General features: G+C 37.4%; 1 protein-coding gene across 1 annotated transcript in view; it reads left to right on the top strand.

Moving 5' to 3' along the window:
* LOC149410499 (uncharacterized) overlaps window positions 1-27,403 on the top strand; it is a 54,750-nt gene that overhangs the window by 8,631 nt on the left and 18,716 nt on the right. Inside the window, exons 3-12 of the mRNA XM_089648260.1 lie at window positions 2,717-2,880; window positions 6,329-6,472; window positions 12,435-12,640; window positions 13,812-14,043; window positions 14,950-15,171; window positions 15,320-15,420; window positions 15,761-15,929; window positions 16,215-16,386; window positions 25,973-26,007; window positions 26,921-27,131. Coding sequence (XP_089504386.1) covers window positions 2,717-2,880; window positions 6,329-6,472; window positions 12,435-12,640; window positions 13,812-14,043; window positions 14,950-15,171; window positions 15,320-15,420; window positions 15,761-15,929; window positions 16,215-16,386; window positions 25,973-26,007; window positions 26,921-27,131 — 1,656 coding nt within the window. The remainder of the gene's footprint in view (window positions 1-2,716; window positions 2,881-6,328; window positions 6,473-12,434; window positions 12,641-13,811; window positions 14,044-14,949; window positions 15,172-15,319; window positions 15,421-15,760; window positions 15,930-16,214; window positions 16,387-25,972; window positions 26,008-26,920; window positions 27,132-27,403) is intronic.

Genomic DNA, 27,403 nt, shown 5'->3' with positions numbered 1-27,403 from the left:
AATTAAGTCGTTGTTTCTCAAAGAGCTAAAAACAATTAATAGTAAAGTGTCCCAATATTTAGATAAAGATCGTATATTTAAGTTGAGGGCAGTTATTTTATTATTTCCTAACACATGTTTTTTTGTAGCCCAGTTTTCAAAAATTGACGTGCGTTCATAATCTATTTCTGCTGTATCAAAATCACAGTTCAAGTCACCCATATAGAATAATATTTTAATTGGCAGCAATAATATATAAACATGTATTGGGATTTATAAATATAAATACGATAGATACATAACAATATAGCAGTAAGTATTTCCGATATGTTCCAGGTTAGATTGTAGTTTTGTACAGAACAAGGTAGGTTTACTAATTGGCACCAATAATTACATATTGAACTTTTTCTACACATACGAATACACGAAGAGTGCGCGAACATCAATATAATCATAGATTTCAGTATATGTACTAGCGTTTAACACTGTGGCAATGGGATAATGCATTGTAACATAAATGGCAAAATTTTTCGGCAAGGATATGAAATATTTATGTCTCAATAAATTATATACATTACGATGCATAAATGAAAGTGATAATATGAAGTTAAAAAATGAAAAAATTGTGATTAGCATTGTAATTGTTTTTTAGAATTATAATACATACATAATGCTCATAGTCTATACGACTTTGAGCGATATGCATCATCTTTTTGTAGTAAGAACAATTAGTATTATTAGCTTTGTGATTGGTATTTAGGGTCATCTTGAATAAGGTGTTCTGATGTGCACAGTTACTACATTTTTCTTCAGTGTTTTTGTTAGGGCATTCCTTCCATTCGTGATCTTTTGCGCAATGTAAACACGTCGCACGTTTGTCCTTATTAAAACATTTTAATGCAGTGTGACCAAATTTGAGACAATGGTAGCATTGCGTCAAGGGGCTGGCATCTTCCACTCGTACTCTGCTAAAACCAATGTTAATTTTTTCCTTTTCCATGAGGTATGACCTTACTGCTCGGCTGGTTTCAAATATATAATTAGTGAGTCCATTTTGGTTTTTTGGTTTAAACATTTTTATTAGTTTAATCGTGTTTTTAGTATCGCTATTCATGATATCTTTTATTCCATCGTTTTGTGTTTTTATTGCCTCAATTATGTCTTCTTCAGTTAAATCTACTTGAAGATTTCTTATGAATATTTTTGGATTTTTCTTTCTTAATTCCTCTGCAACCATGTTTTTTTAAGGGTTTTATTGATTTTATCTGTCAATTTCTCTGCATGTTCTTTTGAAGGACAAGATATAATTAATTTATTTTGCGAGGCTTTTCGTATTCCGTTCACTGCGATACCCAAGTTTGCTATTTTAATTTTCTTTACGATTTGTTCTTTAATAGCATCCGATGTCATGTTCGAATCTTCACCTTTGATGATCAATGAGAATTTGGATTCCAGGATTACTTTGAGACAACTTGCGTATGTTTTTTTTTCAAAATTGCTCGTATTCTCGATTTTTTTTTTCTAATTTTTCAATTAGTTTTGACTGGAGACAAACAATCTCGTTTTGAAAAGATATTTTTTCCTGAGTCCATTTTTCTTCTAATAGTTTTATATTTAATTCCAGATTATTTTTAGCTTTCGAGTCCTTTACCGTAGAAATATTTGAAATTTCTAATTTTATGTTTTCTATTATCGACAGCACGTCCATAATGGGTTAAGCTTGTGACCGCCTCGCGGAACACCTCGCTCCCGGCAAAACTTACGATAAATGTGAATTAAATGTAGAAACATACTGGGTCGATAGGTCGATAATTTTCTATATTAGTAGATGCTTTAGAAAACACTTGTCCCACGCAACGCAAGCCCACGCTTCTATCGCTGCGCCGATCTGTTCTGCCCGCGCGCTCTCTGAATTGTAAGACATGACAAAGCTACGAATTGCGTCTGCTGACAAGTGAAACACATAATTTTAACCTAAAAAATAAACCTATATCAAATTTTCCGTAGGGCTTCAACATCGGGAGCCCTGGCTAGGTTCCAATATGATACACACTAAGGACACAGATCCCGGATTTTTTTTTCTCTCACATCATTGTGGTAGTGGAAAATGTTGCTTACGCACAGTGATTAAGGACTTAGCCAGCGGTGGTTTTAAGTCACCGCGCCTGCATGGTAATTCGACGCATTTGTTTACAGCCCAGCCCCCCAGCTTGGAGGCTGGTGACGCTCTTGATCGCATATGTAAACCCCGTGCATTTCTAGTTTAACTGTTTTGATTGATTTTTATCTTGTGTTTATATAATAGCAACGTAATTACTCCCACGGGGTTAAAACGTGTATTCTGCGCGGTAATGAACAAATAAAATGAACGTAAATAAAATTTTAAGAACAAATAATTTATTGTGATTAAAAAAGACTATTTTTATTTGCATGTATTGTTTGTTAATTGATTTGGCCAATAGCCGTAAAACGCTCCATCCTTACTGGGCCAAAACTTTGGACAGTATAATATTGTCCACCATCATCTTTCATCATCTACCCATCTCAAATTGATTGTCTGTTCAATGTATTATGTTTCTCGATGCTTCAATAAAGAATTTCGAGACTTAGGTTTAAAATGTTTTTCGCTAGATTACTTTGCTAATTATAAATATATTGCTAAATATCCATAAAGGTAACGAAAGATGAAGAACAATGGGATACATTATTAATACAATATGAACGGTTTTTTTTCTAGATACGTTGGTTTACATCAGTTAACCAAACCCATCGTTATGATAACGGATCTGGAACTTATCAAACAGATCACCATCAAAGACTTTGATAGCTTCCAGGATCATATCAGCATTGTGGATGAACATATGGACCCGTTGTTTGGCAACAACCTGGTGGCACTAACTGGTACGAAAATTGATTGAGCACGCTAAATAAGAAAATAACTTTTTTCAGACACGAATTATAGGAATTGTGAAGCCGAAAGAATTACGACGTTTATCTACTCTAGTAATTTATCCTAGCAAATATCAAAAATTTGAAAAAATGAATACACATATCAAATGAAGCTTAATAAGATAACTTGGGTGCCTATTTTATCGCTTTTCAAAGGATTTAATTAAATTTACGTACTTCCAGTTCCAAAAAACCGCGTACTCACCTGTCACAGTCAGCCACGGTGCCTCGCTGACGTCTCCCGAGTGCAGTCGACTTCAATTAATTAAGTCGTTCGTATCAATATCGTAATCATGAAAGGCTGGAAACGGTGCTTCGCACACTTCAAGCCAAGATTTCAGTTTCTGATCTTTTTTATAAAGTCCCAAAGACGCGCCAAAGTGAAGATGCGCCTCATTAATAACCCGCTCTTTTTTAATATTAATTTTTTCACAAGACTGCGCAGTGCACACATGCACGCCCACCAGTTCACTGAATACACAGTGGCACTGAATGCTCTCATATACTACGCATCGCTGACGAGCTGGACCGATGGTCCTCGCACGCAGCGCGTCTTGACTCGCGCAGCTGACCGTCAGCGTTGCCAGTGGCGGATTAACCCTAAGGCAAAGTAGGCACGTGCCTAGGGGCGCCAGTTACAAAGGGGCGCCGGCGGGCGCCCCTAGAATTACAAAAATATATATATAAACTTAATTTTGTAAGTAAGTATGCACCTGCTTACACAATATAAAAGATTATTTACTTCTGTAGAGATGCAGAGCTTCCAAAGCATACTCGCCTTCTTGATTATTCCTCCATGCCTCCATCGCATGATTTTTTAATAGAAGACCGCTCGCTCGTGGATTCGTTCGCGGGCGTTGCTAGATTGCAGGGCAAAGGGCGCAGCGGGGGCAGGGGCTAAGCGGCCGGCACCGGACTTCCGAACGGATGACGGGGTGACAGTCACACTCATCACTTTCAGCTTGGATGTCGCCGGTTACGCGCGCTTCTATTGATTACGTACTCGCAGCGGTATTTGTGTGAATTAATTAGTACATTGCGTTTTAGTTCATTACCCAAATAATGAGTGAATTGAAGAAGAAACCTAGTGGTGCAGCTTATAAAAGGAAGGCTAAGGAAAAAGAAGAAAAAAATCAAAATATTATAAAGCATACGAAACATATTGAGACATTTTTTTCTAAATTAAAAAGTGATGATTCGGAATTTTCTAACGCAATTCACAGTGCGTCTTCTACCGAGTCTATTCAATGTGAAATTCCTACTAATTCTAAACAACACGATTTGTCCATGCTGCCTACTCCGTCAGCCGTAGAAGTTGTGAGGCAGTCGCAAAATAGACTGTTTATCGTGGGATGTGACCCAGTCAAGTGGGATATCAATAACGAAACACAAGAATACATTGAGGCTCTGAGGAAAATAATTTCCCTCAGGGCCTCTGTCATTTTTGAAGATGCTGTGTGGAGGGTCTTTTTGAGGAGAGGAAGGAGTGAACGTGGGTCTTGAAGAGACCCATGTTGTAGGAAGGAGGAAACACAGAGCCCGGCAAATCGTTCCACAGCCGAGCTGTTGAACACAATAACGAGTCGTAGAAGCAACCCGTTTGACATTTGTCACATGACAAATGTCAACCGTGTACATATGTTGGGCGCGCGTTTGGTGTGTTTCCCGACTATGCACCGGTGCCGAGGGGATCAATGATGCTAGTTCCTTGGAGCATCTTCCATTGAAATACCGGTTAATAAATATTTTCCGTGTTTGATGTTTTTTCTTTAGAGAATTCTGAATTTTAGTAAAAACGTCCGTAGTTGTTATGGCGGTGTGTTTTCTTGCAAGTTTCAAATCATCAGGAATATCAAATAAATGTTCATCGGGTGACTCGATTGAAGTTATGCAGTTCACACCGGTTTTTCCACCCAATGCTGCTAACACTGTAAATGTGAATCGTAACTTTTCCATTTTTCTTCACTAAAAATATCGTTTTATAAGACAAATAAAACAATGCGTTGCTCTGAAGTACAAAGAAACGACATTTAAAGTTTATTTGTCGTCCTTTTTTATATTAAAAAATTACATTATTTTTATTAGTCACTCAGTCAGCCACATAGCGAGTACACAATGCTGTTCATAAATAAATGCTGTTTAAGTGTAACCAAGACAACACATAAGTGACATTTGAAAAGTGCATAAAATAAAATTCGTAATTTAAACACAAAGGGATCCTAGGCATTTCTAGGTAGGTACTTATTAGTGAGTACTTATTCCTTTACATAAATAATTGATCATTTAAATTTTTTATGTTTTATTAATTATCCCTATTAATATTATAACTGCGAAAGTGTATATGTGTGTGTGTTTGTATAGGTATATGTTACTAAAAAAAAGATAGCTGGCAGTGTTGCCAACGAGGGCGATATATCGCCATTTAGGCTACTCAGAACGAGAATCGGCGCTGAAAAAATCTAAAAGGCGACTGGTCGGGCTACTTCAGAGTCAAGTTAAAAACATAATTTTCACGTAAAACATCAATTTTAAACAATTCTCTATCCACCCCCCCCCCCCCCCCCCATGAATTTTTTATTTTCACGTAAAACCCACCTAACTACAAATTCGGCTACTTTAGGTACTTGTTAAAATTTATAATATGTGGTCGCTAGAGGGGCGCCGATGAGGTGCTTGCCTAGGGCGCTCTCAACAGTTAATCCGCCTCTGAGCGTTGCACTATACCTCTTCATTCATTCACTTACTACTTATTACCGTTCGAGACCAATGAGCGCGAGATATTCAATCCATTTCAAATACAGCTATTCCTCGCAGAGGCCTTGTAGTTAATAATTTCCCTCAGGTCCTATGTCATCTTTGGGGATGCTGTTCGGAGGGTCTTTTCAAGAAAAGGTAAGACAGGTAGTTCGGGGAATGAAAAAGTTATGTAGGAATCTGTCCAGAGGTGATGGATGAATGATCCATCCCACCCACTGCGGTGCAGGGCGATAGGTCGAGAGAGTCCTGCTGGAGAGGTGAAATGATCTCCCCCAACCAGTCTCTCCCGATCCAGCCCGTCACACAGTAAATGGGCAAACTCATCCGCCGCCAATACCTAGAAAAACCTCACCCCATGAACCCGGGCGCCCCTGCTAAATCACCAAACGCAGCAAACCATTTGCGGTTTTCTATGGCAGGTGTGTTGGTTATCCAATAGATGATTCCCGGGGCGGTGGTACCCATACCCACCTCCCAAATTGAATCAATCGACTATGAGACCCTTGTTTTTTTAATTCCGCATTTAGAAAAATGTGTAAACTCTCATTATCACAATCCTAGTCACACACGGCCAAATGCCACCAAAAAACAATCTTCAAACACACCTATTTCATACAATTATAATATTTAATGTCATTTTCAGGTCAAAAATGGCGTGACATGCGAGCAACTCTAAGTCCGGCCTTCACCAGCTCCAAGATGAAGGGGATGTTTCAGTTTGTCACGGAGTGTGGAGAAGATTTAATGTCACACTTTGATGAAGAGTTGAAAAAAACAGAATGTAAAGGTGATTGTCGTCTTTTTTATACCATTACCTGGACCCCGTGAAACTTTTAAACATGGACCACTCCAAATAGTAGAGCATGTTGTGGAATGAATGAAAACTAAGGAAGAACAAATTTACGTATATATTTGTTTAAGACGAGTGTAATACCGGTTTTACACCGCTTTTCTCATTCGGTTTGTCTATTCGGGATGAAAAAATTGACATGTTCTAGTTTGGTAGTTGGTACCTTTTGTACCGATTACCAATTTTTGCACAGTTTAATGGTACATACACATTTACAAGCCACGAAGTACGGGGAAGGAACAAAGCAACTTCAAGAGGTGTTTCGCGCCATTTGCAGTTGCTTCGTTTCTTTCCCATAGTTTAGGTTCAGTTCGGCAGTTCAGCTCGCGTATGTATACGTATAATAAATATGGTGTACATTGTTTAATATTTTGACAGATGTCAAACTTTATCATCTGTCATCTTTCATCTCTAATTATTTAACGAAACTATATTACGTGAAAATGTTGCATCATTATACAGTATATTTAAAACATATATCAGTTTTCAACTGATATATTATACGAATATCGCACCGATCAAGATACAGTGTACAAGTCCGCAATTTTGCAAAGGCGTAATATATATGTAGTTATCTTAGTGTACAACATAAAAATCTAGTTTATTATTCACAATAAAATGCTAGCGATATTTAGGTCAACTAGACTGGCGGTTTGGAGACGGAATACTAGCGAGTTCCTTCACGCTGCCGCTTTTATAAGTTAAAGCTTCTAGAACAATTTGGTTGTTATGTATAATTTGCCAAACAAAAATGAAAAATAATAAAAGAATATCCAAGAATCTTGTTTGGAAAATATCGAAACTTCTGGAATTCCGTTCAAATGAAGTAGTGGCGTACCGCTACAGTACTCCCCTTCCAGCGGCATGGTTGAGGGCCGCGATAGAAAGAAAAGCTGAGTCAGATCTTGCTTATTGATGATCTTAAGAAGGGTTGGTCCTGGGGTTGTTGCATTTATCTTGGGTTCAGGGCCACTGTACGGTTGTTGTAGTATTCTCTCACGTTAAAATAAAATGGTTAGAAAAAAAAAAATTATTATAAATTACAAACACTGTTCACGACACAGGCTGAGAATACACTAAAATAACTATTGTGAGCACTATTATCCGCGCTTGTGCAGAGATGGTCTGGTGCACGTAGCTCCACGATGCCTCAACCGATCACTACATGACTCCGCTTTCATCAAAACACATAATTTTGCATTTAGGATTGAACGTGCTTTTAGACGTTAAAGTAGTCCGGAAAACGAACACGCCTACCAGAATGTGTGGTCGTGTGAGTGCGATCCGGGTTGGTAGCGGGCATAGGAAGGGTTGATCTTATTCCTTGCGTAGTTCCCTTAGTTTCCTGGGCAATGTACGCAGGTTTGAGGCGGTCTATAGTCACCGTTACCTCTTTGCCTCTGTTTAAAATCGTAAACGTTCTTTCGTTCCGTCGTACCACTTGGTGAGGGCCAGTGTAGGGTTTCTGAAGCGGGCTTTTTACGGTGTCGTCCCTTAGAAACACATGGGTAGCTGCGGGAAGGTCTTTAAAAATGAAGCATTTCCTTTCACCATGTCGGGAACCTTCAACCGGCCTTAGGTTATTAAAATGTTGCCTCAGCTCTTTGAGGAAATCGCTGGTGCTGTCGTCGTTCGCTGGCCGAGCAACGAGGAATTCTCCAGGTAGGCGGAGTGGCTCGCCGTACACCAGTTCGGCCGAAGTGGCAGCGAGATCATCCCTCCAAGCTGCCCTGATTCCCATTAACACTGTGGGTAGAACTTCAGTCCAGCGGTCATTCTGATGGCATTTGATTGCTGCCTTAAGCTGGCGGTGTAGCCTCTCAACCATGCCGTTAGCCGCAGGATGGTAAGCCGTGGTACGTATCTGAGTCGTACCTGCCAGGCAGTTTAACTCCCTGAACAGCCTCGACTCAAACTGTCTTCCTTGGTCGGTAGTAACTCGGAGCGGAGTACCGAACCTAGTAATCCATCCCTGGTAGAAAGCACGCGCCACAGTTGCTGCTTCCTGATCCCTAATCGGGAAAGCCTCTGGCCATCTTGTAAATCTATCCACGCAGGTGAGGCAGTATCGGCATCCTTCAGATGAGGGCATGATGATGATGTCTATGTGCACATGCTCGAATCTGGCTGATGGTCTGGGAAACGTTCCTAGGGGTGCCGACACGTGGCGTGACACTTTGCTGCGTTGGCACTGTAGGCAGTTGCGTGCAAATTCCCTTGCGTTTGCCTTAATGGCCGGCCAGACATAACGTTCAGTTATGAGTTTGACCGTTGCCTTGACGCCTGGGTGAGCCAGCTGATGGACTGCATTGAATGCTGCGAGCCGAAACTTTTTCGTGACGAAAGGTCTCGCTGTATTTGAAGAAATATCACAGTACATTTCCGTGTTTATGTCGGGAATGCGCACTTTCTTGAGTTGTAGACTAGAACTTCCCTTTAAGCATTGCTCTAGTTCCGCGTCGTCCACCTGATCAGCTGCCAGTGCTGCGTAGTCCAGGGGAGCGTCGACTGTCTCGACCCTGGAGAGGGCATCTGCGACGATGTTGTCCTTGCCTGCTACGTGGCGAATGTCCGTGGTAAACTGGCTAATGAAGTCAAGGTGTCTGAACTGCCTTGGGGAGCATTTATCAGCCTTCTGTTGAAAGGCAAAAGTGATGGGTTTGTGGTCCGTGAATATGGTGAACGTCCTGCCCTCCACCATATGTCTGAAGTGTTTCACAGCGAGGTAGATGGCCAGGAGTTCTCTGTCATAAGCGCCGTATTTTCTTTCAGCTGCGCTAAATTTCTTTGAAAAGAAGCCCAGCGGTTCCCAGTGACCTGCGATGAGCTGCTGGAGTGCGGCGCCGGCCGTGATGTCAGAAGCGTCGCTGACTATGGATAGGGGGGCTTCGCACTTTGGGTGAGCTAGTAAGGTCGCCTGAGCAAGGGCTTCCTTGCACTTGTCAAAGGCTTCCATGGTCGCTGCTGTCCAGGATATGGGCTGCTTGCCTTTCTGTTTTCCGGTGAGGAAATCATTGAGCGGTGCTTGCGTCTCTGCTGCACTGGGGATGAACCTCCTATAAAAATTGAGAGCTCCCAAAAAGCGTCGTAGATCTTTCACCGTTTCAGGCCGACTGTAATTGTTTATTGCGTCGACTTTCTCTGGCAGAGGTGTAGTGCCTTCACCAGACACCAGGTACCCCAAGAATTTGACTTCAGGCAAACCAAAATGACATTTGCTGGCGTTGACGACCACCCCATATTCTTGCAGGCGCTGGAGCAAGGTCTTGAGGTGGTTCATGTGTTCCTCTTCTGATGATGAGGCAATGAGGATGTCGTCGATGTAGGCGTAACAAAAGTCCAATCCTCTGGTGACCTCATCGATGAAACGTTGGAACGTCTGGGCTGCGTTACGGAGGCCGAAGAACATGACTGGAAACTCGAAGAGTCCGAACGGCGTGGATATGGATGTCTTCGGGATGTCTTCAGGAGCTACAGGAATCTGGTTGTAAGCTCGTACCAGGTCTATTGTGGAGAATATCTTGGTATCCCTCAGTGACTGGGCGAAATCTTGAATGTGTCGTACTGGGTACCGGTCAGGTATGGTCCTGGCGTTCAATCCGTGGTAATCACCGCATGGTTGCCATTGGTCATCCTTCTTAGGGACCATGTGAAGTGGGGATGCCCAACAGCTCTCAGAAGGCCGGGCAATTCCTAATCGGACCATGGTCTCAAACTCCTTCTTGGCCAGTTTGAGCTTGTCAGGGGCGAGGCGGCGAGGACGTTCTGCGACTGAAGGACCTGGAGTAGTCCTAATGTGATGAAGGGTAGTATGGCGAACTTCCTTCAGGGCGCGTAAGGTCCGGATATTGTTGCAACAGTTTGTGGTAGGAGGATGTCCCTGTGACAGTCTTAATGGAAGCGGTCATGTTGTTACTACGCCTTCCTGTAGTTGTCAGGTTCGTAACCTGATCCAGCAATCGCCTATTATGGACATCGACCAGGAGCTCGAATCGTGCCAAGAAATCCGCTCCAATGATGGGCCTGGAGACGTCAGCAATGACGAAACTCCAAGTAAAATCACGACGCAGGCCTAGGTCCAGGTTGAGCGTCAGGCTTCCATACGTCGCGATGGTGCTTCCATTTGCGGCCGCCAATTCGTAGGACTGCTTAGCCGGACGGCCTTGGACTAGGCGTCGTGGGTAAACACAGAGGTCCGCGCCGGTGTCCACGAGAAACTGGATGCGAGTTACCCGGTCCGTTACGAAAAGGCGACTTAATTGCGCCGGGCTGTTGGTGCTGGTCGCCATCAGTGTGAGCCCGGGGCGTTTCCCTCAAAATTGCAGGGTTTGATGCAGGAGTGCGCCTTGGTACCAAACTTCCAGTGGTACCAGCATTTGCCTTCTATATGACGACCCCTGGAACGACTGCGCGAACGATTTTGCCGCCAACGAGGACTGGTAGTCCTGGATGGGCGTTCCTGAGAGCGCAGCGTCGAAATTTCCTGTCGTAGGGTGGCTATTTCATCATGGAGCGGCAGCATCATCTTCTGCATCCTGTCTATCACGCAGTCTTCGTCGGGAACCCGGAGAGAGACTTCACTGACCCCTGGCCTGCCAGCATAGTCGTCTATGGCGTCCGCGAGATCCGCCACATTGTCCAGTGTGGTGCCTTGTTGGGTCGCCAGAACTACTTGCATACTTCGGGGAAGTCTGCCCATCCAAAGTGTCTTCAGCACCTCATCAGGCACTGCGCTGCCCGCAAGGGTGCGTAGATGACGAAGGAACTGCGAAGGTTTTCGGTCACCCCTCTCCTCATGCTCCAGGAGTCTCCTCGTCTTCTGCTCTTGGGTAGAGCTCAAGCGCTTCGTGAGTTCCCTCTTGAGCAGGGTGTACGCTCCAACTTCAGGGGGGTTGACAATAATGTCCCGGACCTCTTGGGCGTACGTGGGATCCAAGGCCCCAAGGATAAAACCGAACTTCGTCGACTCCACCGTCACTGCTGCAGCTTCAAAACTCCTTTCAACCATAGCGAACCACAGCTCCGGATCGTTAGGGCAGAACGGGGGAATCCGCACAGCTACGCGGTTGACTTCCGCCGGCGAAACTGCTGACGTCGTAGAGTCGGTCGGGCGAGACATTTTTAATACAACCGTAGTACACGATAACACTTAAAAAATATATTCAAAATCACGTCGGTGTCACCACTGTAGTTATCTTAGTGTACAACATAAAAATCTAGTTTATTATTCACAATAAAATGCTAGCGATATTTAGGTCAACTAGACTGGCGGTTTGGAGACGGAATACTAGCGAGTTCCTTCACGCTGCCGCTTTTATAAGTTAAAGCTTCTAGAACAATTTGGTTGCTATGTATAATTTGCCAAACAAAAATGAAAAATAATAAAAGAATATCCAAGAATCTTGTTTGGAAAATATCGAAACTTCTGGAATTCCGTTCAAATGAAGTAGTGGCGTACCGCTACATATATAAAAATCATTTTGATAAAAGTTCAAAGACGAACGGGTAAACAAAAACATCGATTAGGTAACGACCAAGCACGTGACACAGCTCGCAAACGAAGGGGAAGGATGCTTTGATAATTTTGATTTATGGTTATATTTAATATAACCATAAATCTTTGTATTGTATTTTTTGACGATTTACTACCACCCCAAAATATTATTTCTTCTCTAATGGCAACTATCTGTGGGAAATTGCAGGTATGAAAATAATGATCATATTAAGCGAAGATTTTTATATTGGTCCCGATACAGAGATCGGTATGAAAAAAAGAAGGTTTAAAGCTAATTTCAGGTATTTAAAAACTCAAAGTCTGACCAATGAGAAATGATTAGCATGGTGACAATGTTAAAAAATAATAGGTTAAAAAGTTGAAGTTAGTATTTTAATATTTCAGATAAAGGTCACCTAGAACTGGAATTCAAAGACCTCTTCTCAAGGTACACGAACGATGTGATAGCCAGCTCCGCCTTTGGGATAAAGATCAACTCGCTCAAGGACAGGAACAACGAGTTCATCACAATGGGAAAAGAAGCCACCAATTTCAAAGGAATTGTGATCGTCAAGTTTTTCTTCATGGTCATATGTCCGAGTCTTATGAAGGTAAAATGATCTAAGAGTAAAACATGTTTTGAAACAGTGAGATTTTGGAAAAACGATTTATTTATCAGGTATGGATCCCACAACCACCGATACCATTTATTGGATAACCAACACCTTTGCCTAAGGTCACCCCCGAGTGTGCAACCCCTAAGGTGCCCGAGTTCATGGGGTGAGGTTTATCCGGGTTTTGGCGGTAGATTGGTCTTCACACAAACTGATTGACAGAGGTTAATGGAGACCTTTAGACCTCTCCAATAAGACGCTCTTAGAGCATCTTGCATTGCAGTGGGAGGGATGGATTCATACGTCTCCCAGATCCCTTTTTCTTTCCCAGAAATTCCTATCCTTCCTTTCCAAGGATGACCCTCCATGCAGTATCTCCAATATAGGCCAAGATGCCTTCTGTGTGGAGCTAATGTAAAAAAATCTCATCTCTCTTTATTTTATTTACGAAATAATTACTAAATAATGAACGACTAAATGAGGTGAACAATGTTTATGATAGATAAAAATAGTCCTTGAAACGTAATTTCTTACGTGAAACAACTGCCCTGTCCTAGTGGGTCGAAAGCATTCCCATTTAGGAAACTTGTGAGGCTGTAGGAGGTATGAAAAGGAATCAAGAAGGGTAATGAAAATAAAAACCATTTTAATAGCTTCAAAATATCAAAGATATCAAAATATTCTTCAAAACACAACCTATGTCTTCTCAAGAAATCGTTTTGATTTCTACTGTAATTCTGACACTCGCGAACAGAGGCAACTATTCAACCATTTGTTAATTTTGTATCGCTTTTGGTTTTATCTACAAAAATCCGTGTTGTAAAAAACATATTTCGTGATATTTAGAAACATTCTTCTAATTTCTTTTAGATTCATACAAAACATGGAATGGTTAGTTGAATAAAAATCCTGAATTAAAAGTATCTTGTAATAATTAAAAGTAGAATCTTATGACTTTTCGTCAAATTATTTATTTTTAAACTTTATATCCTGGTCTGGTCCGTTTGTGAATATTTTGGCCGGGTGCCCTCTCCTATTATTTTCAGTGCAGTCAGCTGGGCGTTACTTCTGCACCTTGCCTTACTAATCCGTCAGCCCACTCGTTACCTTTAATACTTTTTCGTCTATGATCTGACTAAATTTATTACGTTCTGTTTTTCCATTTCAGATGCTGCACGTGACCATTCTATCTGCGAAAGTCAGCGCATTCTTCAGGAACCTGGTGTCGAGCACAATGCAGACTCGCGAGGACCAGCACATCATCAGACCCGATATGATACAGCTGCTGATGGAAGCCAAGAAGGGGTCACTGAAGCATGAGAGCAAAGAGGAGAGCAGTACAGAGGCAGGGTTTGCAACAGTGCTGGAGTCGGCAGTGGGGAAGCAGACTGTCAAGAGAAGTTAGTATAAAAGTAACATCTACATTTCATAAATTTATTAGAAGAACCACAAATAAATTAGAAGAGCAGAAGAAACAAGACGACGACGCTTGAAGAGGCAAAAATATACCAGAAGAGGCAAGAAAATTGCTTCTGAGCTTATTCCATCCATTAATATCTCTGTCCTACATTTCAATACTGGCTCGAGGTTGCCTTTATAAAGACCAGTCGATAAACTCTTACCTTCTTCCCATCTTCAGAGCAAATGTTCCAAGTCTTAATAAAACAGTGCCCCTTGGTGTACTATGGTGAACTGGCACAGGGGTGCTTCTGGCCGGGGTTGTATATTCGAATCGTACTTGCATTTTTATAATTGGTTCACTTAATAATATACTTTAGGCAGTAAAGTTTAAAGTCTGGGTCTTAAGGTTTATGTTAATATTTCTTCACTGCTAACCAGTTAAGAAAACGGCTTTTGGATCAAATATCACGAAAAAGCTTTTAAAAGTTACCATCAAGCAGTAAATTATTGCTGTCTTGAATATTCCACAAAAAAACGACGTGTTTAAAGATTATGAGAATAGTATCGTACTTCAGTTACTCGGTTATTTATCAGTAAAGTGCATCCACCGCAATTCTCCTTTTTAAGAATAAGATGGTCCCTTCCATTGATTCCCTCGTCCAACTTACGTGATGTTATGGAATAACTCTACTTATCTAAGATTCTATGATGCCTGAGTCTTCTTACACTCCTCGCAACCACTTGTTCTTAATTTTAATCTGATTAAAGACCATTTAATAACTCCATAACAAGGAACCATCCGATATCTTCAATCTCCCTCTCTGCCCAAGCATCCACCTGTTACACGTCACTCTTCCACACAACACCCTTTGACATGGCTTACATTAATAACATTTTCTTTTTAGATTGGACAGATGACGAGATAACCGCCCAGGCCGTAGTTTTCTTCCTTGCCGGCTACGAGACTTCATCCAACCTGCTGTGTTTTGCAGCCCACGAGTTGGCTGTGAACCCGGAGGTACAGAAGAGGCTACAGGAGGAAGTGGATGAGGTGTCAGCCAAGTGCGGTGGGAAGGTCAACTACACTGACCTACTTGCAATGAAGTACATGGATATGGTTGTCACAGGTTTATAATATAATATAAATTTAAAAGTTTTAACTAGACCATAAGACAGACTCTGACATGTTGTATTTATTCCTCATTCAAGTTATTACCCATTAAAATATTATTGAAAATATCGAGTAATCTTACAAATAAATTAAATTTGTTACAGAAACACTGAGGTTTTGGCCACCCGGGGTTTCACTGGAAAGAAAGTGTGTAAAGACCTACACACTTCCACCTCCATGTGACTCCGCTGAAAGGGGGATGACTGTAAGAAACTTATATTACCAGGAACTATCTTGAATCCATGATACCTCGACGTTTTATCGTTAATTACCAGGAAAATGGTCTATTATATTCTGAATCAAACTTGCTCCATCCATTCTTGACCAACCCACCCAACAGTCTACAGTTTACAATTACAAGTTACGAATTGATTCGTCTCCTTATTACTTATGAATCTTTCTTTGGCCTGGGATATGACATATAAAATTATCTTCTGCCAACCCCAATAACTTTCAATGGTGGCTTTGTTTCAACCATTTCTTCCCGATGTACCTAATCTGTTTCTTACAGCTTCTTATCGATCTGAAAAATCTTGTGTATATAGTTAAACCCTGGTGACGGACTATGGATCCCAGTGCATGAGATACACCGCGACCCTAAATACTACGAGAACCCCGACACTTTCGACCCCGAGAGATTCGCCGACGAGAACAAGAGCTCCATCAACCCACTGACCTATCTACCCTTCGGAATTGGCCCTAGAAATTGTATTGGTAAGGGTTTAATATTATTTGGACGGAATTTTTTTAAATCGTTCACGGTTCCATTTAATGTTACTTTCTGATAATAAATTGATAATAAAGCAAAATTGATAATACGCTGTTGTTAAATTTGCCACTTCTAATTTCATATAGGCTTATACAATAATTTACATACATGCAAGGCAAACTTTGTCCGGGCTGCAAATCGAACATATCTTTAGTAAATTCGAATTATTGTTTCTCATATACTTGGAGGCGAAACTTCATAAGAGCTAATTCTGACACCGTGTTTTCCAGGTTCCAGGTTCGCCCTAATGGAGTGCAAGGCCATCATCTTTCAGCTGCTGCAGAAGTTCACGCTAGTACCTTCCGCCAAGACTTCGAATCCACTAAAGATATCCCTGAAGGCCATCACGTTTGAGCCTGAAAACGGATTCTGGATAGGAATAAAGAATAGGGATCCTAAATAGTAATAGTTACTTGTTTTAGTTGTTAATTTCGCAGTGTTTATATAAAGGCATTTAAAATCATAACTTGTTATTAATTAATTATTACAACCATTATTTCATAATTCATTTGCAATCTTAAAACACTCTTTTAGTAGTATTTTATAATTATTAATTTATAAAATTAAATTAATATTCCTCATATAGGTATTTTGTATTATATTCTGTCCTCTGTTCTTATTTTTGCTTTACTCGTTCATGTCTAATATCTGTTATTGATAAAAACCAAAAAACTTAATGTATTTTATGCGACTTGTATCTTTAAGATTAATAAATAAAATGAAATAATATTTCCAGTCTTACTTACCAAAAATCCTTTATACGCCCCTGCAGAGCTGGTATAAGAGAATGGTATATAAGAAGCGAGCCGTTATACAGCTCGGCTTACAATATTTACACGTAATAATATTTATGCAAGATTTTTAGACTGATAGTGCTTTTTTCCAATCCTCAAAAACACGGTCATTTTTACATTTCGCGTTTAGTCGCTAACTTCACGTTTCTTCAGATGAAATTTGCTATGTTATTGACCCGGTATGCTTTGAATTGCTTCGGTAAATCAATATTTCAATTTAAAATATTCCTTTGATAGTGCTGCCAATGGGTATTACATTTTTTATATAATATGTCTGTTACACACTGATCCCTAGATTCCTACCCAAGCCTCATACCTTTTACCTTCCCAGAACTCCCTCTCCTTCTTTTCCTCAAAAAACCCTCCTCACAGCATCCCAAAAGATGACATAGGCTTTGATGGAAATTATTTTCCTCAGGACATCCTGTGTGGGTTAAATGAAAAGAAAACAAAAAAAAGAACTGAAAATTAAAATGAAGTTCTATAAATTAACCTTGATAAAACTAATTTAAAAAAGCAATGTATTCTGTAATCTTATAAAAAAATGGCTGTTCAAAGGTCAATAAATATCTTAAAATAAAACATTCATTTGGCAAAAACCACTTTTATTTTTTGTACTTCACGTCAGGGTCACGTAAGGGCTGACGAAGCTACGGTTGTAGCTAAACCCGGTCGGCCATAAGTATAAAAAATAAAAGTGGTTTTTACCAAGTTATTGTTTTATTTTTAATTTTAATGTCACATCACAAAGTATCTGCTTCTCATGAACAAAATCAATAAATATCTTTATTTATTTATTATTTTTTGGGAAATCGACAGTTTACATGTAATCAGTTTGTACTTAAGTATTATATAGCCAAAATAAAACCAATTATGGATATCTTCCTTGTGACTTTACCTCTACTGAGACAGCAAAGTAAGGAATCAGTTTATAAAATGTTAATATTATAGAAAGGAATATGAAATAAAAAAAATTATACAAAACAAAAGTTTATATAAAACGAAAAAATTACAAAACCATTCATTTATAGCCATGGAGAGAGGTTGTAGATATAAATCAAATCATAATAGAGTTATAAACTGTGCATTATAATTTTAATATTATCTGTTTTATAATGTAAAAATGCTTTTATTTCACGTTTTTTTTAATTATACGAACCTCATCGAAAATCTATGATCGATTGTTAAGAAAGAATTGTAAAAAATTAATAACCACTCATCGAGGAACTCATTCAGGTATGACATCACAACTAAGAAATAAAATTTAAGAAAAAAACAACTGAAAAAAATTGGTGCACGGCATGTGGAATACGATTAATCTTATGCCGTGATCACACGAGGACAATACAATACTGGTTTGTCTCAGCTACGGACCCACTGTCCTAGTGTGAACAGTAGTTTGGAAGACGGGACAATGAACCAAGACACTGTCCCAGAAGGTTACCGGATAAATCATCACAATGATAATTCATCACATCTTTAAAAAGTTATATAAAGTCATGGAAAGTGATGAAATAAAAACTATATTAACTGGTTTAAGTAGGTTAGGTTGGGGTAATTTTTTTTTGTTCATCGTTTCTAAATACTTTATATCACTTTTTAAAATTGTGTTGAATTGTCAGTGTGTTGAGTTATCATGGAACCGTCCCAGTTCATAGTCTTACCTCCACCGCCGCACCCGCCTGCTTAGTCCGCGTGTAAACGCGCTTTGACAAGACAGTAGGACAATATCCAGTCGCTCCTCGCTTACGTATCTCAGTTCTCGGATATCGTATTTCTGCTTTAAAATATCACTTAAATGGAACACTACAATACGTCTTGGTATAAAATACCAATAGAAAGATAATATTTTCTGTCAACTCCTCGTAACGCGCGTCGTCGTGTAACAATTTTGTAGAATTGTCGCATTGTCCTGCACAGGACACTATTATATTGTCTTCTGTATTGTCCTCGTGTTATGCCGACATTAAGAATAAAGGAATGTTCACCAAAACAAGATGTAAGCCATTCATATAATTAAAATAATTATATGTCATCAAGTTTGTAAACTAAAAAATCTTTATATCTCATAATCACTACACTATAGTCACAAAGTTTGAATCTTTTTACAAAAGTATTACTAGTAGTTCTGTGAACAGTAGACCTCGCATCCAAAAAAGTGTATACATTTCTCATTTCATCTTAATTACTAAATCAAAACCGAGATTTCCTCTTAAATTATAAGATTTGTAAGTAGGTATCATTATACTTACCTATTTGATTATTTCATACAAAGAATTACAAAATATGTCCAAAGAAACTTCACCATCTCAATGACAATAATTGCTTTTTCAAACTAGCCGGTAGGTACCTTAAATATTAATTATTCCGATTTGATAACTCGTAGTACATGGAACCACGATCATGCGAACTCTGGCGGGTTAAAAATGTAGTATCAAATAAGGACACCATCTGGATCCGGAATGTGGCAAAATTAAAACAGAATTTCGCTACCCCCAGTCGATTATGTAATAATTCAATAAACAAACAAAAAAATTGGTTCAAATGAACACTGTTTATCAACTTTTGATATTTGTAGTATATAATATATAATATTTATGTTCGTATCAGCTCGAACAGCCGTAATTAATATCCAGAAAAATATATCTATTCACATAGCTTAAAATGGGTAAGTACTGCCTTGAAACACGCACGGGTTTGTTACGCTAATTCTCTTTTTAAACTCGTGTTCAATTCGAAGCTTGCGTCCTCCAATCGTGCGCGTGTTTATAATTACCATGCGCATTGATTGAGGGCTTAGCAGCTAGCATTGCAAACCCGTGCACGATAGGAGATAATTAGCGTAACAAACCTGCATCCTATTGAACTCGGAAAGGGAAATACGCTACACGGACTAGAATTAGACGTAGAATTTTTCGAAATCGTATGTAGACTGTAATTAATTTTCCTGTTGTTTAGTGTGCAAAATTTTATCAGAAAGTAACCCACAACGCTGATATAGTCTTTACACTGCACAGTCAATTGCTCGTTTAAGGTGTGTATAAAAAATAAAAATACAATGATTATGCATTTATTCATATGTTATACGCCCATATAGGCTATTACAAAAATGGGATAATATAGACAAAGTAATTCAGTAGAAGAGGAATCAAAAGTACAATTTGCATTTAATTTATATAGACCCCATACAGAAGGATAATATTATGCTAACCTTAATTGTTATTATTACGGAGGTATATTATTATAGCCTTCCTGTAACTATATTCCGTGCAGTTGAATACATCTACAATTTTTGCAAAAGTATTACCAGCTGCATACAATCCAGGTACAAGCGAATATCTAAATGACTGTCCTGATATTATTGTTGCAATTAAAAATAACTTTCAATCGAGTAGTTCTAGTTGTATGTTGAAGAAGATTAGAATTAGTAAATCAGGGCTGTCTATAATTTCGTTAATAATTTAAAAAATAAAATTCGAAAACCAATCTTCTATTTGAGAGATTTAATAATATTAATTCTAGTGGTTAATTTATTTTTTCTATTGGTGGACTTAGTTTATTGTTATTATTTATTATAAATTTATGCTGATTTTTTAAAATACTAATAAATAAGTTTTAAACAATTTAATAATAATATTATTATTATTTATTATTATTAAATTGACCTACATAAATTTTATAACTCTGGGAGCACAATCACAATGAAAATGTATTTTTTTAAATTTTATATACAATACCTATCTATCTACATAAATTAAAATTAAAATGTTCGTTTGTTCAAAATCTTACAACTTTGAAAGCTCTTAACCGATTGCTTTTAAATTTTGAAACACAACGTGTTATTCGAATACGCGTGTGTTTTATATAGATATCACATATGACAGGTAAAAAATAGTTTTTTAAAAAAGCTGCGCCATCTGTTGGATGTAATAGCAACACGCGCTATTTTTATCTGAGCCACAGCAATGTGTGGCGGGGTACAGCTGGTTTTTAATAAAATAACGCATTGTTTACAAACTTTTTGTCTGGACTGTATTCGCCCATAGATACCGATATTATGTAAACATTGTACGTAGGTAATACAAGTATTATGTCTGTAACTATACTATAAATGTATAGCGTCTTGCTTAATCGACTTCAATTGTGTTTTATTTTGTCAAGAGACACTAGTGTACGCAGGACGCAAGTAAGCCAAGCAATTTATTAATATTTGGTGATGTTTTAATCAGTATTCATTTTGAGCGACTTGTGATTTTTTCGTCTAAAAAAAGTTATAATAATTAATATAAAAATGAAAAGGATATTTTAATAAGTGTGATATTTAATACGAATTTTAAATGTGTGCCCTTTCTATAATTATTAGTTTTGAAAAATATATATTTTATCCAAAATATTTTGATAAAATATTGTTTGTTTGTTTGTTTACCTAAGATTTTTAATAATATCTTAAATTGAGATGGAAGTCGGACGGATTGCGTTAGATACTGACAAACTTCAATATTCGTCAAATTCGTATTGCTACATAAATGGATATTTTTTGTAATTTAAATATAAGCCCACCAAAATGTTTATTTCATAATATTAACAAATTAGTCAGGTCAAAATATATTTTTTAATAATTATCATTAAGGTTAAAGTAAGGTGCATTATAATCTAGATCATAGTCCGTATACAAACTCAATTCTTTCAAGAGAGGAATAAAAATACAATTTTAGAATGAATCACCGATACAATATTGTATTAGTTTGCCTTTCTTGAATAATTTAAGCTTTTATACAGACGAAACTATTTATTCATATTCATGTTGCCTACAAGTAATTCATCTTAGTAGTAAAGCATTACTTGCAAAAATCGTATTTTTATAAAATAATTAAATTTGCGCCATCAATTATAACAAACGTCGCGTTTAACCTTAATTTAACAACAATTACCAAAGTTGCCTCTGGCTTATTTGTGGCTATTTTTCGTGGTCATTTCGAACGATACATTTTTGTTAATGTGTGTATTTATGTCAATGATTGTGGGTATTTTAAAATAAACGCAAGTCACCGTCACTTAATTAAATATAATACAATGTGACTACAATATGAGAGTTTGTATTACATAATTTTACATGTTAGTAATATTATGGTGATAACGCCGTTACTGTCTTTGGTAGTATCATATTATCTTATAAATAATAATGAGACATTATATCGTCAAAACATTAACTATTATTAAAAACACATCAGATTTTGGCTAAGCCGCGTTTACACCAAAGTTGACAAAACATTGTATTCAACTTTTAGTTGGAAACTAAATGTTGTCTACTAAAAGTTGCTCTTCTCAAATTTAAAACAACAAATGGAAAACTTGTTGCCAAAGAATTGGCGCGAAAGGCAGTAGTGTCAAGAATTAGGCATTATCTCCGAGAAGATGACGTCGATCCGTTGAGTGGTGAGCTGAAGTGCGACGGGAGAGACAAGAACTGCACTGAGAATGACCAGTAGTGACTTTGAGTATTTGATTTCAATGATCGGACATAAAATCAAGAAACAGGACACAAACTACAGGAAAGCAGCACCTGTCCAAGAAAAGCTAGCAGTTACATTACGTTTTTTGGCTACTGGTGATTCTTACACAACGCTGCCTTAGTTCTTGTATGTTCAATAAACCATTTTGCAAATTTTACAGGAGACGTTTTTTTTGTTTTTACTGGCAAATTCTAAATAATTCTCGGCTTTGGTCATTTCATTTTATACATATGTATTACAGGAAATGTTGAAACGTCTAATTTCGAAGTTTGAAGCTATAATATGCCCATATTATGACTTTAAAGGTGGATATTGAACATTGGTTGAAAATAATGTTTAATTCTTTTGGATATTGAACACATTGTTAGAATATTGAACAATTCGGCGTGCAAAACTTTGAGATATTTTATGTTCAATAAGCCAAATAGTGGTAAATTGTACGTACAGGGTGATTTTCAGATTTCAAACAATTTAATTTTATCTTGTAAGTAGTAGTTGTCCTAAATTATTACTTTGAAATATGTACACAAACAGCGTTCTTCAGGTAATTGTCAACAAAGGCGACACTTTTTAAATCATTCAAATATTATGATTAAGGTTATATAAGTTTGAAAGCGTAACTATGTACAAAGCTACGTCTTAATGATGTTTCGTATGAGTAAGCTGTGCATTATTAAACATACTAATTTCGGTTGTCGGTGCATGCGTGATGTGAAATATTCATATGTGTAACAACATAGGTAAAATTATTCAATTTTTTGTATTTCTTGGGCATTAACTATGTAACAATTTCTAGACATTTTGTTTTGAAGAGTTTTATTTTAAATGTACATTTACATTTAAAATAAAACTCTTCAAAACAAAAAATTATTCAAGTTCAAATTTAATTTTAAAATTGGAACTGATAAGTATTAAATCATATCAGACAAACGAAAATGTGGGTACCAAAATTATTTTATAAATTATATACATACACAATATTTGGAGGGCTTTCGCTTTGTTTTTTTTTAATTATGTTTGTTATTTTTCAAGTTTACTTATTTTCGAATAGTATTTATTTCCTTTTATATTTCCATTATATTATAACGTGAAGACATTTTTATTTTTTTATAAATAATAAATAACCCGTGGATTATAATACGACAAACAAGTTTATGAAAAGGCGGAACAGACACTGAAATAAAAAAATAAAATAAAATGTGTCGAAATTATAAGCTACAAAAATTACTAGTTTCGGTGGAGGGGCCTGAGGTCGTCAGTCGTTTGAAACATTTCACGGAAAACACATAACTGAACATTGTTTGTTCAACACAATTTATTTATTGACCACATATTTAACATAATACGTTTTTAATGATAAAGTCCACAAATCGGTTAATTTTATCTTTATAATATTTAAAACGTATTAAAATAAACAAATTACGAATAAAAATAACTAATTTATTATCACTTGTTTTACGTAAAGAACGAAAGGTGTAATAAATAGTTTAATTAATAAATAATAAATGGAGCATCCTGTGTATATGCCTAGCAAGTTCAAAAAGTACATGTAAAATATATTGGAAATGCGTATAAATAACATAATTTTAAGACTTACCTCTCTATTTGAGCCACTGGTCTAAGGTTTGTTGATTCTGTAGTCGGTGAAGTCATTTTTCACTTCAATAACAGCAGTTTATTCACAATTAAACGTATTTTTAATAGAACAATGCGAAGCTCTTATGGCAGTTCGAAAACAATAAAAAACCAAGATGGCCGCTAACAATCCTAAAGCCGTAACAAGCCGACTCCTGATTGGTTGAAAGTGAATATTGAACATTCAAGAACTCAAATTGCGGCACGACTAGGCAGAACGTTGAACAAATATGTATGAACTTTTTTTAAACTATTCTATGCATAACTTTGAGTGTTTGAACGTTCAATATACAGAATATTGAACATACAAGAACTAACAAATTGTTCCGTGAGTGGATATTGGCACTCGAGAAATGCTGAAAATAGCAGTTAAAAACCGAAAAATTTGTTTTTTTTTAGCAACATTAATGCGTAATAGGCTAATGAACACAATGGCATTCATAACTCAGTTTTGCTAAAAAAGGCTTATTGAACATACAAGAACTAGGACAGCGACAAGTCTCGGTTATTTGTTTAAAATCTCAAAATCAACGATTTCAATGTTTGTTATTGAAGTTTGTAAGTTTGCGTGGAGGGGAACAGTTTTACACTAGTTTTTTACAAGTTGCTAGCGCAAAGCGCGCAGCAACAAATCTTCCACTTTTGGTTGTCAAATTTCTTTGATCTTTACCGACACTCCGCGGGAAACCAAAATTTAGTGGAAGATTTGTCTCTCCACAAGTGGAAGACAGCAAAAGTTGCTGTATTTTATAGAAAAAGCAACAAATTGCCGCAACTTGTGGAAAACTTAGTGGAAGACTTTGGTGTAAACGCAGCTTTAGATAACCCAAAAAGATGCATTTGCTTATAAATCTACAGTCATCCATATTAATACTTATATTGGTTGGGCAATGCCATACGTTCTTGCCCTTTTTTCTTTTTTGACAGCACAATATTTGTGTTTTAGCTTTTTGATTGCAATTTTAACATACTCTTACAAAATTTCTTCTTTCTACTATTATGGGTATCATATTGTTTGTCTAGTTTAAAATTTCACTAAAAATGTTACATTCTATGTTATCACACAAAGAATTATTTTGGATAATTTCATTTTATGTCTTTTTTCTTCAAAATGCTTCATACGTTTAACGCGACGTACTTTATAATTAACGTGTTCAAAGATGGCGTTAATTTAATTATTTTATCAAGGAATGCTTTTTGCTAGTTGTGCTTTACAATATAAGAACGATTTTTTTGTTTGCGCCCTACGGAGATTGGTTTTTCTTGACCTGCTAGGGCAAAGTCGACCATAGGTCTGTCCATCCTAGAAGGTTTTGGTCCATCACACCGAAAATTGTTTTTACACGACTTCATCACTTATGTCGTTAAGACTCCCACTTTATTTTAGAGATTTGATAGGAAAAATTCTACCGCAGGTCTGTCCAATACACCAGGACATATTCACATATTTTTTTTAACATACGTCCTTAAGCTTCTAGCTTTATTTTAGGTGGAGGTAATTTCAATAAATTGAAACATTCGTTGCATTTTTAAAAGTAGTTTATTGATATTGATATTATTAAATCACTTAGCAACTAAGTATTTGTCATAGTTTTCAACGAGAAAGTTACGACGTTTGTTACATGTGTTTGAAAATCTAAGGCAGCAATAAAAACTTCTGTCAATTTAACTTATTCAAGTTTCTAAATTAGGCGCATTCACGTTATCTTCAATAACAAAAATGTTCGACACATAAAAACATTCCCCAATCAGTGTGTTGTGAACTTGAAGACAGTGGGGTGAGAAAGGAAATGGTGATTATTCAGATCTGGTCACTAAACCCATAACCAGAAACGTTTTAATTTTGATTTAATTTTGGGACTCTTGTATGGTATTCACATAAAATAATTATCAGTGTTGATTACGCAATGTGACAACATTCATAATACATTGGTCACTATCGCAGACTGTTGACTGGTTCACATCACCGGCCACGAATCTCTTCGTAAACTGTTTGTAGGCACTTACTATAATTTATTGTTTCGACTGGTTTTATTATTTGTTTAGTTTCTGTGTAGAGCGCTACTGTGCACAGTACGCAGGTAAGAATGTTTTATTAAACATATTTATCAATACCTACCTGTATACTAATATAAGTTTTTTCGGAATTGTAATTTGTTTCGTCGCGTTGGTTGTTAAATTGAACGCAACTTACAAACCAATAAAAACAACACAGTTTTAGATATGATTTAAGATTTTCACGGCCAAAAGCATTACACATATTGATTTCTTTTCGGGGTATTATGCCGTGTTGCGCCACCTCCGTCATTAGCCAACGTTTTGGACAGCATTACATCAGGGCAGATGTACCCTGATGGTGGACACTGTAATTCTGTCCGAAATGTTGGCTAAATAGTAAAGTATATAAATAATAAGTATGTAAATACCCCTAAAATAAAATAATATATTTTTTTTTACTGTAATACGTATATTTTAAAATGTCTTTTAGGAATTTATTTCGTGCATTAACTGCTGTAATTTCAGAGAAATTCGTATAAAGCCGCGAATGTGTACCTGATTACCACCGAAAGTGTAAGATAGAATGCATTGTCATCGACAAAGAGTCTCATCTCGATCGGATGTCGGGAAGTGGGTTAATTTCCGATTGCAAAATTTGCATTCATTCATTTCCGAAAGAAACTGAAATTCAGATAAATATATTTAAAATTAGCCTCACCTAATTGGTTTACCAATTAAACTTGGGTAATGAAGGCAGGCCGCACAGCAAACCCAAAGATGACATAGGCATTGAGGGAATTTTTTTTCCTCAGGGCCTCTCGTGTTGGATTGATGTTAAACAAAAAAAAATGAAGATATTATTCTCGCAAACGAAAAAGATTCGGTCGAAGTTGGGGTTTCGCTCTACATCTGAGCTAATCTGACCCTATCCCATTCGGTCACATGTAGCGTTATATGTATACGCAATTCTTCAAAACTCTTACATTCGACTTTCAGACATGTTTTCTTACGTCCTTTATGCCTTGATCGGCTTGGTGAGCTTCCTATTTCTGTATCTGAGATGGGAGAACAACCACTTCAGCTCGCGGGGAGTCAAGAGTCCTCCAACCTACGTGCCCTTCTTGGGCCACATGGTGAAGATCGTTCAGAGAAAGGAGCACTTCAGGGACTGGATAACCAGAATGTACCAGTACAGCCCTGGAGAAAGGTAAGGCAAAAGAACATTTGTTCTGCGATATCAGAAATATGAAAATTCTCTATATTATGTTTATAAAAAATATTTCTAAACTTTTGCCTTTTTGCAAATGTCCACCTATCTTGCTTTCTTAATCCTTTCAGTTAATCTTCATTAGTCTTTAATACCATGGAATGAAGATTAGTTTTTTGGTTTTCTATCCTATCGATTTCTTCTTTCCTGTACATCCTGGAGTCCTGACCGAATTTCTCTCCCCACGCGCTTCATTCATTTGATATATTAGA

Source organism: Hesperophylax consimilis, chromosome 27 (genome assembly GCF_061612785.1).
Source record: "Hesperophylax consimilis isolate HC1 chromosome 27, BYU_Hcon_1.0, whole genome shotgun sequence".
NCBI lineage: Eukaryota > Metazoa > Arthropoda > Insecta > Trichoptera > Limnephilidae > Hesperophylax > Hesperophylax consimilis.
This window is presented reverse-complemented; position numbering and strand designations above follow the sequence as displayed.